We start from the raw sequence: 12797 nt of genomic DNA, 5'->3' as shown, positions 1-12797 counted from the left end.
TAATCCCAGCACTTTGGGAGTCTGAGGCAGGTGGATCACGAGGTCAGGAGTTCAAGACCAGCCTGGCTAAGATGGTGAAACCCTGTCTCTACTAAACATACGAACAAATTAGCCAGGCGTGGTGGCGGTTGCCTGTAATCCCAGCTACTCGGGAGGCTGAGGCAGAGAATTGCTTGAACCCAGGAGGCAGAGGTTGCAGTGAGCCGCGATCATGCCACTGCACTCCAGCCTGGACGACAGAGTGAGACTCCATCTCAAAGAAAAAAAAAAAAAAGTTGATAATGATATGAACAATAAGGTCCAGCCTGAGGTGGTCTCAGATGGAGATGAGGAACTTATTGGAAACTGCAGCAAAGGTGACTCTTGTGTTTTAGCAAAGAGACTGAAGACATTTGCCCCTGCCTTAGAGATTTGTGGAACTTTGAACTTGAGAGAGAGGATTTAGGGTATCTGGTGGAGGAAATTTCTAAGTAGCAAACCATTCAAAAGGTGACGGGGCCATGCTCAGGGGCTCACGCCTATAATCCTAGCACTTTGGGAGGCCGAGGCAGGCGAACCACTTGAGGTCAGGAGTTTGAGACCAGCCTGGCCAACATGGCGAAACCCCATCTCTACTAAAAATAAAATAAAAATTAGCCAGACATGGTGGTGGGCCCCTGTAATCCCAGCTACTTGGGAGGCTGAGGCAGGAGAATCGCTTGAACCCGGGAGGCAGAAGTTGCAGTGAGCTGAGATTGTGCCATTGCACTCCAGCCTGAGCAACAAGAGCAAGACCTTGTCTCAAAAAAAAAAAAGAAGTGACTTGGGTACTGTTAAAAGCATTCCATTTTAAAAGGAAAACAGAGCATAAAAGTTTGGAAAATTTGTAGCCTGATGACACAGTAGAAAAGAAAAACCCGGCTGGGCACGGTGGCTCATGCTTGTAATCCCAGCACTTTGGGAGGCCGAGGTGGGTGGATCACTTGAGGTCAGAAGTTTGAGACCAGCCTGGGCAACATGGTGAAACCCCATCTCTACTAAAAATACAGAGATTAGCCGGGCCTGGTGGCAGGTGCCTGTAATCCCAGCTACCCACGAGCCTGAAGCAGGAGAATTGCCTGAACCTGGGAGGCAGAGGTTGCAGTGAACTGAGATCATGCCACTGTACTCCAGCCTGGGCGACAAGACCAAGACTCTGTCTCAAAAAATAAAAATAAAAAATAAAAAAAGGAAAGAAAAGAAAAACCCTTTTTTTGCAGAGAAATTCAAGTTGGTTGCAGAAATTTGCATAAGTAGCAAGGAGCTTAATGTTAATCCCCATGGGGGATTAACACCATGGGGAAAGTGTCTCCAGGCCATGTCAGAGACCTCTCGGCAGCCCCTTCCCTCACAGGCCCGGAGGTCCAGGAGGAAAAAGTGGTTTTTTGGGCCAGGCCCAGGGTCCCTGTGCTGTATGCAGCCTAGAGACTTGGTGCCCTGTGTCCCAGCCAGTCCAGGCATGGCTGAAAGGGGCCAATCTAGAGCTTGGCCTGTGGCTCAGAGGGTGAAAGCCCCAAGCTTTGGCAGCTTCCAAGTGGTGTTAAGCCTGTGGGTACACAGAAGTCAAGAATTGAGGTTTGGGAACCTCCACCTGGATTTCAGAAGATGTACGGAAACACCTGGATGCCCAGGCAAAAGTTTGCTGCTGGCGCGCTCATGGAGAACCTCTGCTAGGGCAGTGTGGAAGGGAAATGTGGGGTCAGAGCCCCCACACAGTCCCTACTGAGGCACTGCCTAGTAGAGCTGTGAGAAGAGGGCCACCGTCCCTTCAGACCCTAGAATGGTAGATCCACGAACGGCTTGCACCATGCACCTGAAAAAGCCGCAGACACGCAATGCCAGCCCATGAAAGCAGCCAGGAGGGAGGGAGACTGTATCCTGCAAAGCCACAGGGGTGGAGCTGCTCAAGACCATGGGAAGCCACCTTTTGCATCAGCTTGACCTCGATGTGAGACCCGGAGTCAAAAGAGATCATTTTGGAGCTTTAAAATTTCACTGCCCTACTGGATTTTGGTCTTGCATGGGCCGTGTAACGCCTTTGTTTTGGCCAATTTCTCCCATTTGGAATGACTATATTTACCCCCATTGTATCTAGGAAGTAACTAGCTTGCTTTTGATTTTACAGGCTCATAGGCGGAAGGGGCTTGCCTTGTCTCAGATGAGATTTTGGACTATGGACTTTTGGGTTAATGCTGAAATGAGTTAAGACTTTGGGCGACTGTTGGGAAGGCATGATTGGTTTTGAAATGTGAGGACATGAGATTCGGAGGGGCCAGGGGCGGAATGATGGTTTGGGATTTAAATCTCAACTTGAATTGTATTTCCCAGAATTGCCACATGTTGTGGGAGGGACCCAGAGGGAGGTAATTGAATCATGGGGGCCAGTCTTTCCCGTGCTATTCTCATGATAGTGAATAAGTCTCACGACATCTGATGGGTTTATAAGGGGTTTCTGCTTTTGCTTCCTCCTCATTTTTCTCTTGCCGCCGCCACATAAGAAGTGCCTTTCACCTCTCGCCATGATTCTGAGGCCTCCCCAGCTATGTGGGACTGTAAGTCCAATTAAACCTCTTTTTGTTCCCAGTTTCAGGTGTGTCTTTATTGGCAGCGTGAAAATGGACTAATGCAGATGGGAAGTTGCACTTAACAGCACGGACAGTATGATCCCGTTTTGTTTACAAATAAAATGTTTATTTATCCACAATCTTCACTCAGTTTCGGACTGAGAGGCGAAATTATAGGCAATTTTTCCATTTTCTTTTTGATACTCCTCTGTATATTCTGAATCTTTGATACCAGGCATGCATTACTCTGCAATCAGAAAGCAAAAGAGGTTTCTATTTGGAAGAGAAGAAAAGCATTTAATTTAAGGACCAGATCTTTTAGAGACCTGACTGAGGCTTCATTGTTACTGTTTTTATCTAAAAGGAGATGTCAGCCAAGTGTCCCTGATCCCAACAGGGAGACTTTTACCCCATGCACACAGAGCCTTTATCCTTACCTCTACAGGAAGGTAAATACTACAGTGAGGAGGCCGAGGTGGATCTGCGGGACCCTGGCAGAGACTATGAGTTATACAAGTACACCTGCCAGGAGCTACAGAGGCTGATGGCTGAGATCCAAGACCTGAAGAGCAGGGGTGGCAAGGATGTGGTAAGGAGTGGGACCAGGTGGCCGTGAACCTGGTGGGTTTACATAGATGAGGCTGTTTTTGCACCTACCAGGGCCCTTCCTGATCTTGGTCTTCTGTCCTAGCCATGATCAGGTGATTGGAGCCTCAGGGCTCCCAAAACCTGTGAATTTATTGGAACTTCTTATCACCATTCAGTCACCAATTACAGGAATGAAAGTACAGGATAATTAATTTTTTCCCTACTAATCTGATCATTCATCCAATTAATATTTATTAAGTGCCAGGCATTTTGCTAGGTGTTGAGAAATGATGGTACTTATACATTTGCTTGATACAAAGATTGATATGTACAAGTAAATTGTAGATACCAAAAATGAAATTATCATTAATAGTAAATGAATAAATGAGGTTTTAGGGGCAGAGAAGTTAAACAATGTGACTAAAAACTCGATAGATAAGTTTTTTTAAATCCATTTTTTTCCCCAGGAATCTCACATATTTGTGCTTATGCTGACAAGTTTTATTACAATTATTGCATTCAATCTATTTTAGCCAAGCTTTATGGCTATAATTCAGTTATTTTCCATTTAAGTTATCCTGTAATGTTATTTATAGAGGTCAAATTTTATGACAAGATGTTACTATTGCTGGGATCTCTGTGTAGGATCTGTAGAGATAGATTGTGCCTTTACTGCCCTTATTCCATCTTCAATTCCTGTTACTCTAGTCCAAGCAGAAATTACTTTTTTTTGCCGGAGATTCTTAATCATTTTCCTTATACAATCGTCCTCTTATTTTCTTCATGACCCTTCTCATGATTCTGAGTTCCCTCCGCTGCCGTTTTTGGCCCCAGATGAGGATGGGTCAGTGGTGAGGGACTGAAGGAAGCTGAGCTAGCCCTGTCGTCAGTGGGCTTTACTGTTTTCTTTGCCCACAGGCAATAGAAATAGAAGAACGGAGGATCCAGAGCTGTGTGCATTTCATGACTCTAAAGAAGCTTAACCGATTAGCCCACATCAGGTTGAAGAAAGGAAGAGATCAGACCCACGAGGTAGTAGTTAAAAGGTTTAATTTTAACCTTCCTCCTTTCTCCTCCCCATCCCATCCCCTTCTTTTTTTTTTTTTTTTTTTTTTTGAGACAGAGTCTCGTTCTGTCCCCCAGGCTAGAGTGCAGTGGCACGATCTCAGCTCACCACATCCTCCGCCTCCCAGCTTCAAGCGATTCTCCTGCCTCAGCCTCCTAAGTAGCTGGGATTACAGGCACCTCCCACCACCATGCCTGGCTAATTTTTGTATTTTTTAGTAGAGATGGGGTTTCACCTTGTTGGCCAGGCTTGTCTTGAACTCCTGAGCTCAGGTGATCCACTCGCCTCGGCCTCCCAAAGTGCTGGGATTACAGGCGTGAGCCACTGCACCCAGCCCCATCCCCTTCTTTATTCCCTTTACACCTTCTCTTAGTTTGCTGACCCTCTCCTCTGCTCCATCCTGACTTGCCCTGCTCACCTCTGATCGTATTCTCCTTTCAGGCTAAGCAGAAAGTAGATGCTTATCACCTGCAGCTCCAGAACCTGTTGTATGAGGTGATGCACCTACAGAAGGAGATCACCAAATGTTTGGAGTTTAAGTGAGTTTGGGAGGACAGGGCTTTGGCACATGTGGTCTCTCGGTAACTGCTTTTTCCCATGTAGCTCACTGTAAGTCTGTTTCTTTTTTTTTTTGAGATGGAGTCTTGCCCTATCATCCAGGCTGGAGTGCAGTGGCGCAATCTCAGCTCACTGCAACCTCCACCTCCCGGGTTCAAGCAATTCTCCTGCCTCAGCCTTCTGAGTAGCTGGGATTGCAGGCGCCCACCTCCACACCCAGCTAATTTTTGTATTTTTAGTAGAGACGGGGTTTTGCCATGTTGGCCAGGCTGGTCTCGAACTCCTGACCTCAGGTGGTCCTCCCGCCTCGGCCTCCCAAACTGCTGGGATTACAGGCGTGAGCCACCGCTCCCAGCCTAAGTCTCTCTTTAAAAAGAAATCTGATGAGCTTAGAAAACTGTAGGATCTGGGAGAAGGGAAAATTGCAAGGGTGAATGTGGGAGAATTGCAAACCGTGGTTTCAGGCTGCATAAAGAACCTCAGAAGTCTCTCTGACCTTTTTGAGTTTTGAGCTCTGCACTTGGTAAAAAGCCATTTCTCTCCCTATCATGGGTCTTTACATTACCAGTTTGATTTCTGGGCATATTGTATGGGAGCAACTCACTTCCAGTCACATTCTTTTAACCTTTTGGCCGTTTTCCTTTCTGTAGTCCCAGCAGTTCATTTTTGCAAATGGATTTTATTCTTTGGAACCTGAATTTCTTGCTGCTTAGCTGCCTTCAGGTGAAGAAACTACAGTTTGTCAGTGTCCTTCCTCAAAACCAAGCTGAGAGATGAGAAGGAGGAAGGAGTAAACAGGAAGAGAAGGGGAAGTGTTCTCACTTGATCAGACCTGTTTATGCAAACTGAAAGCAGCTTTTATCTGTAACAAACTTGACACATGCAGGGGGCCTATTAGACATTGGGTCCAGGATATATATATATATATATATATATGTGTGTGTGTGTGTGTGTATATATATATATGTGCGTGTATATATATATATGTGTGTGTATATATAGATATGTGTGTGTATATATATATATATATATATATTTTTTTTTTTTTTTTTTTTTTTTGAGATGGAGTCTTGCTCTGTCACCCAGGCTGGAGTGCAGTGGCGTGATCTCGGCTCACTGCAAGCTCCGCCTCCCGGGTTCACGCCATTCTCCTGCCTCAGCCTCCCGAGTAGCTGGGACTACAGGCGCTTGCCACCACACCTGGCTAATATTTCGTGTTTTTAGTAGAGACAGGGTTTCACCGTGTTAGCCAGGATGGTCTCGATCTCCTGATCTTATGATCCGCCCGCCTCAGCCTCCCAAAGTGCTGGGATTACAGGCATGAGCCACCGCACCCGGTGGGTCCAGAATATTTTTAATAATCATGATGCTGATTGATTGTTTTGTTTTTTGTCTTTTTTTTTTTTTTTTTTGAGACAGGGTCTCACTCCTGTCACCCAGGCTGCTGCAGTGGCACAATCCCGGCTCACTGCAGCCTTGACTTGACTTGGCTCAGATGATCCTCCCATTTCAGCCTCCTGAGTAGCTGGGACTATTGGCATGCGCCACCATGCCTGGCTAATTTTTTGTATTTTTAGTAGTGATAGGGTTTTGCCATGCTGGGCTAGTCTCAAACTCCTGGTTGCAAATGATCCACCTGCCTTGGCCTCCCAAAAGGCTAAGATTAAAGGTGTAAGCCACCACGCCTGGCCTGATGCTGATTTTTTTCCTTTCTTTTCTTTTCTTTTTTTTTTTAAAGACAAAGTCTCGCTCTGTTGCCCAGGCTGGAGTGTGGTGGCGTGATCTTGGCTCATTGCAACCTCTGCCTCCCTGGTTCAAGCGATTGCATGCATGAGCCACCACACCCAGCTAATTTTCGTGTTTTTAGTAAAGACGGGGTTTCACCATGTTGGCCAGGCTGGTCTCAAACTCCTGACCTCAGATGATCCACCCGTTGACCTCCCAAAGTGCTAGAATTACAGGCATGAGCCACTGTGCCCAGCCCTGATGCTGATTTTTGAGAGGCATCTTTATCTGTTCCACAAAATCGTCACATAATAATAGTTAAATATGAATAGAGGTGAAATCTGCATCAGGTCTGTACTTGAGTTAATAATATTGTACCAGTGTCAGTTCCTGGTTTTGACAATGTATAATGTGGTTAGATAAGATAGTATCATTGGGTGAAGGGTACATGGAGGAAATACATTCTAAGTATTATTTTTGAAACTTCTTTGAGTCTTGAACTATTTCCAAATTAAAAAGGTATCAAAAACAAAATAATGTGATGTACTGGTCTGTAATCATCACCCAAATGGAAACTGACAAACCCAGAATACAGTGGAACTTGCGCCTGTTGGGAGGCAGACGGCCACATGGAAGGAGCATAGGCCTTGAAGTTACACAGCCTGGGTTCAAATCCCAGCTTGGCCACTCCATAGCTGTGGACCTTGGGCAAGCTGCTTACTGATAGAAGCCTCCATCTCAGTCAAAAAATGGAGATTAAAACTCCCCACCTCTTAGAGTTGTTGTGAGGCTTAAATGAGGTGAGGATGACATATAGTGGGTGCTTATTAATATATGATAGCTGCCGTTATTATTACTGTCATCTGACCATAACCTGAGCAGTCAACTATGTTAATACAGCAAAGAGGATTGGATTTTTTTGAGATGGAGTCTCGCTCTGTCTCCCAGGCTGGAGTGCAACGGCGCAATCTTGGCTCACCGCAACCTCTGCCTCCTGGGTTCAAGCGATTCTCCTGCCTCAGCCTCCCAAGTAGCTGGGATTACAGGCATGCGTCACCACGCCCAGCTAATTTTTAGTAGAGACGGGGTTTCACCTTGTTGATAAGGCTGGTCTCGAACTCCTGACCTTAGGTAATCCACCTGCCTTGGCCTCCGAAGGTGCTGGGATTACAGGGGTGAGCCACCGTGCCTGGCAGAATTTCTTTTCTTTTATACATATAAATCACTATGCATGCAACGGTTTAAGCCTCTAGATCTTTTTCCATCCAGTTCTCGCATGCTGGATCTTCCTCATTCTATTCTTATGCGGCTAATGTCTTGAACTGAAGTGCAGACCCTTATATTTATTCCTGTTAAATTATGTCTTGCTTTCAACCCTACAGCCTAGGCCCAGGCTGTAGTGTTTTTATTTGACTTTTTAGCTAGTAGTTCTCCTACTCAGCTTGGAGACATTTGTAAATTTGATAAGAATCCCTTCCGAGTCTTTAATTCATGGGTAAAAAGGTTGGACAGCATGGATAAGGATCCTATGGCATGTCACCAACTACCTTTCTTCACACTGAAACATCTGCTAATGAGCATTTGTGGAGAAGACTGGATTCCAGGATCCTGTAGACCAGGACTAAGCAGGCATATGTTGGGGATAACTTTGGGCCTGCTTAAACTACAGTTTAGTTTCCTGAGAACAGCAGCTTGATGTCATGTTTTTGTCTGTAGGTCAAAGCATGAAGAAATTGATCTGGTCAGTTTAGAGGAGTTTTATAAGGAGGCTCCACCAGATATCAGCAAGGCCGAAGTCACCATGGGAGACCCTCACCAGCAAACACTGGCACGTCTGGACTGGGAGCTGGAGCAGCGGAAAAGGTAGCATTTCCTCCTTCCTGACCTTTTAACCACAAAGTGTCAGTGCTTTGTCATGACCCAGGATAAGGCAGCAAAACACTGTGCAGCTCTTAGAATAGTTTCTAAGACCAAATCCCATTTTATGATTAAATCACACTGGATAGTTTAAACTTCACCAACCTCATCATGGATGGGGTTGGGGTTATAATTGCTTAAGGGTTTTTTTTGTTTTTTTTTTTTGAGATGGAGTCTCACTCTGTCTCCCAGGCTGGAGTGCGGTGGTGTGATCTCAGTTCACTGCAACCTCTGCCTCCCAGGTTCAAGTGATTCTCAGTCCTCAGCCTCCCGAGTAGCTGGGTGGTAGGTGTGCACCACCACGCCCATCTATTATTTGTATTTTTTGTAGAGATGGGGTTTCACCATGTTGGCTAGGCTGATCTCAAACTCCTGACCTCAAGTGATCTGCCTGCCTTGGCTTCCCAAAGTGCTGGGATTACAGACGTGAGCCACTGTGCCTGGTCCTTTTTTTTTTTTTCAAAGAGATGGCGTTTCACTCTATTGCTCAGGATGGAGTGCTGTGGCACTATCATGACTCACTTCAGCCTTGACCTCCTGGGCTCAAGCGATCCTTCCGCCTCAGCCTCCCAAGTAGCCAGGACTATGGGTGCCTGCCACCATGCCTGGCTAATGTTTTTATTTTTGTAGAGCAGGGGTCTCACTCTGTTACCCAGGCTGGTCTTGAATTCCTGGCTTCAAGTGATCCTCCCACCTTGGCCTCCCAAAGTGCTGGGATTACAGGTGTGAGTTACCATGCCTGGTCTCTCCTTGAAATTTTAATGCCGAAGACCTTAGCTTTTGTACCATAAATCTAATTTTGTATTTGCCTTTCCCCTTATCTATAAGTGTATGCCTATGGCATAAAGCTTTGTAAACACTATTTCAGGAGGTTGTGCAACATTCTAGTGTATATTCTAGTGTATAGAAAAATGCACAAAATTATTCCCCTGTTGGATTTTAGGTTGTTTCCATTTTTTGCTGTCATAAATAATGCTTCAGCCAGGCGAGGTGGCTCACGTCTGTAATCCCAGCACTTTGGGAGGCCGAGGCAGGCGGATCACAAGGTCAGGAGATCAAGACCATCCTGGCTAACATGGTGAAACCCCGTCTCTACTAAAAATATAAAAGATTAGCCGAGCATGGTGGCGGGTGCCTGTAGTCCCAGCTACTCAGGAGGCTGAGGCAGGAGAATGGCGTGAAGCCGGGAGGCAGAGGTTGCAGTGAGCCGAGATTGCGCCACTGCACTCTAGCCTGGGCGACAGAATGAGACTCTGTCTCAAAAAATAAATAAATAAATAATGCTTCAAGTCACACTTTAGGTATAAACTTTTCTATACGAATAAAGAGGTTTATTTATTTATTTATCTATTTATTTATTTATTTTTTTGACACGGAGTTTCACTCTTGTCGCCCAGGCTGGAATGCAATGGCGTGATCTCGGCTTGCTGCAACCTCCACCTCCCTGGTTCAACCAATTCTCCTGCCTCAGCCTCCTGAGTAGCTGGGACTACAGGCGTGTGCCACCACGCCCAGCTAATTTTTGTATTTTTAGTTGAAGCAGGGTTTCACCATGTTGGCCAGGCTGGTCTCGAACTCTTGACCTCAGGTGATCCGCCTGCCTGGGCCTCCCAAAGTGCTGGAATTACAGGCATGAGCCACCATTCCCGGCCGAGTCTGGTTCTGAGGAAATTTGCGTCAGTGTCTTAGCAGATGGGGCTGACCTGTCACTCCGCTGTCCAGTCCACTGATTGTGCTGGGCACTGACTCAGCCATCAGTGCTGCATTCTTGTGGCACTGGTCCAGAATCTGTTCCCACCCTGTGCTAACCAGGCCAGTCCATGGGCCTCTTTTGGGTTATATAGCTGCTAAGTCCATGTTTGTGAAAGTTTTAGGTCTTACCTCTCAAGCAAGAAATGGAGCAGAAGATGGCATGTGTATTCCCTAGTGGTTACACAGCAGACAGAGCCTCTGGAGAGCAAGAGACATGGATCCAAAGCCTAGCGCAGTGTTTGTTCTTAGCTGGATGCCCTTGGGCAAGTTATCTACTTGCCTGAGCCTTGGTTTCCTCCTTTGGGGATAAGAAAAGTCCCTGTCTTCCAGGGTCTTTATAAGGATTAAATGTAATTATGCTTTTAAAGAGCTCACCAAAGTACCTGGCACACATTGAGTGCTGGATAAACATTGGCAGTTAATCATGGCTGCTACTATTAGGTGGAGTCTGACAGTGAACAAGCATGTTGAGGTATCACTGGGGTATATCAGGTGACAATGCTCTTTCCTCCCCCAACAGGCTGGCAGAGAAGTACCGAGAGTGCCTATCTAACAAGGAGAAGATTCTCAAGGAGATTGAGGTGAAGAAGGAGTACCTGAGCAGCCTCCAGCCCCGCCTCAACAGCATCATGCAGGTGGGGCCCGCTGGCCTTTTGCTTTGCCTTCACCACTGACCAGGCGCTGCCAGAAGCCATGTCACCCTTTGGGCTTTGCCAGGTCTATTACCCTAAATTAGAGTATAGTATAAGGATGGCCTTGTCTGCATCCCTACCCAGTTGGTGTGATAAGCTTGTGTCTGGGAGGAAGAAGTGCTGGCCTCAGGAATATATACACACATTGACCTGGGTGTTTTCATCAAGAGCCTTCTCTGGGTAACATACTTTCTCAGACTGTGTAAATTTAGTTTACCCCCTGCATGGCCCCCACCAGCCTCACAATCTCCAGGCATCTAAACTTGCTTCCTGTGGATGTCTGTTTGATCCCCCAACCATGCTTCAGGGTCAGACTGCTCAGCAGATCTTCTCACTCTGAAAAAAACTTTACTCATGAGGAAGAGTCAACACTTCACCTGTAAAACATAATGTCTTTCTGTATAGGTGATCCACTTTTTATTTGCTTTGCGAAGCCAGATTTGGTCTAAATCCTTATAATTTTATGAAGCAAGGTAGATGGCTAATATGAAAGAACTTTGTAAAAGGATCCTAGAGATAAATTTGCTTTTTTTCTTAGGATTTGGCAAGATCTATATTTCCTTTCTTCAACTCTAAGCGTAGAAGGAGAGTTGTTGACTGCTTGTGGTGCTTCATGCCTGTAATCCTAGCACTTCGGGTGGCTGAGGGGGGAGGATCACTTGAGCCCAGGAGTTTGAGACCAGCCTGGGCAATATCGGGAGACCCCGCCTCTACAAAAAAAAATTAACTGGGCATGGTGGCATGTGCCTGTCGTCCCAGCTACTTGGAAGGCTGAGGCAGGAGGATCGCTCCAGCCTGGGTGATAGAGCAGAAATTAAAAGTTTTGGTTGTACTTAACCAAAGCCTCTGCATGGTTAAATTTTCTCTTGTTACCTGGAAATTTTCTAAATGTCCTGAAATAGGGTACAGGTTAAATAAATTCTTGTATGGTACAGCCTTAGAGCTGTGATGAAAGTATGGAATCAAACCACTGATATTTGAACCACTGACAGAATAACTGAAATACGAAAGAAGATCTGTCATATTAGATAAGAAATGCAAGTTGTAGAACATATAGTATGGACTCATTTCTATACCTTGGTTTACAAAGTATCTGTAGGGATATATACAAGTAGGAGTTGGGTATATGCTTGGAAAAGTCTATATTCATAGCAGACCATTAGCAGCTACTTTGAGGACTGGGAACTGGGAGCTTTTGTTTTACAAACTTGAATACCACTTTTTTTTTTTTGCTTTTCCTTACCCACCTTTGCCACTGCCCCCCATGACTTTAAAATGCCTTTTTTTTTTTTTTTTTTTTTTTTGGAGACAGAGTTGCTCTGTCGCACAGGCTGTAGTGGAGTGGCACCATCTCGGCTCACTGCAACCTCTGCGTCCCAGGTTCAAGTGATTCTCCTGCTCTGCCTCCTGAGTAGCTGGGTTTACAGGCACCCGCCACCACACCTGGCTAATTTTTGTATTTTTAGTAGAGATGGGGTTTCACCATGTTGGCCAGGCTAGTCTTGAACTCCTAACCTCAGGTGATCTGCCTGCCTCGGCAAAGTACTGGGATTATAGGCATGAGCCCCCACACCCGGCCTAAAATGGTTTTTTTTTTTTTTTCTTTTTCTGAGACAGAGTCTCGCTCTGTCGCCCAGGCTGGAGTGCAGTGGCGCAATCTCGGCTCACTGCAAGCTCTGCCTCCTGGGTTCACGCCATTCTCCTGCCTCAGCCTCCTGAGTAGCTGGAACTACAAGCGCCTGCCACCATGCCCAGCTAATTTTTTGTTTTGTATTTTTAGTAGAGACGGGGTTTCACCGTGTTAGCCAGGATGGTCTCGATCTCCTGACCTTGTGATCTGCCCGCCTTGGTCTCCCAAAGTGCTGGGATTACAGGCGTGAGCCACCACGCCCAGCCTAAAATGCTTTTTATTTTACT

At 45.9% G+C, this 12797-nt stretch overlaps 1 protein-coding gene across 29 annotated transcripts in view; it reads left to right on the top strand.

Annotated features, from left to right (window-relative positions):
- Positions 1-12797, top strand: part of THOC5 (THO complex subunit 5) — a 45924-nt gene that overhangs the window by 7077 nt on the left and 26050 nt on the right. For all 29 annotated transcript variants that reach the window (XM_055374133.2, XM_019018196.3, XM_055374136.2 and 26 more), the window contains 5 exons: positions 3028-3171; positions 4089-4202; positions 4678-4775; positions 8236-8382; positions 10709-10823. In XM_055374133.2, coding sequence (XP_055230108.1) covers positions 3028-3171; positions 4089-4202; positions 4678-4775; positions 8236-8382; positions 10709-10823 — 618 coding nt within the window. The remainder of the gene's footprint in view (positions 1-3027; positions 3172-4088; positions 4203-4677; positions 4776-8235; positions 8383-10708; positions 10824-12797) is intronic.

This window comes from Gorilla gorilla, chromosome 23, assembly GCF_029281585.2.
Source record: "Gorilla gorilla gorilla isolate KB3781 chromosome 23, NHGRI_mGorGor1-v2.1_pri, whole genome shotgun sequence".
NCBI lineage: Eukaryota > Metazoa > Chordata > Mammalia > Primates > Hominidae > Gorilla > Gorilla gorilla.
Note: the sequence above shows the minus strand (reverse complement) of the source record. Positions and strands in the feature narration are given on the sequence as shown.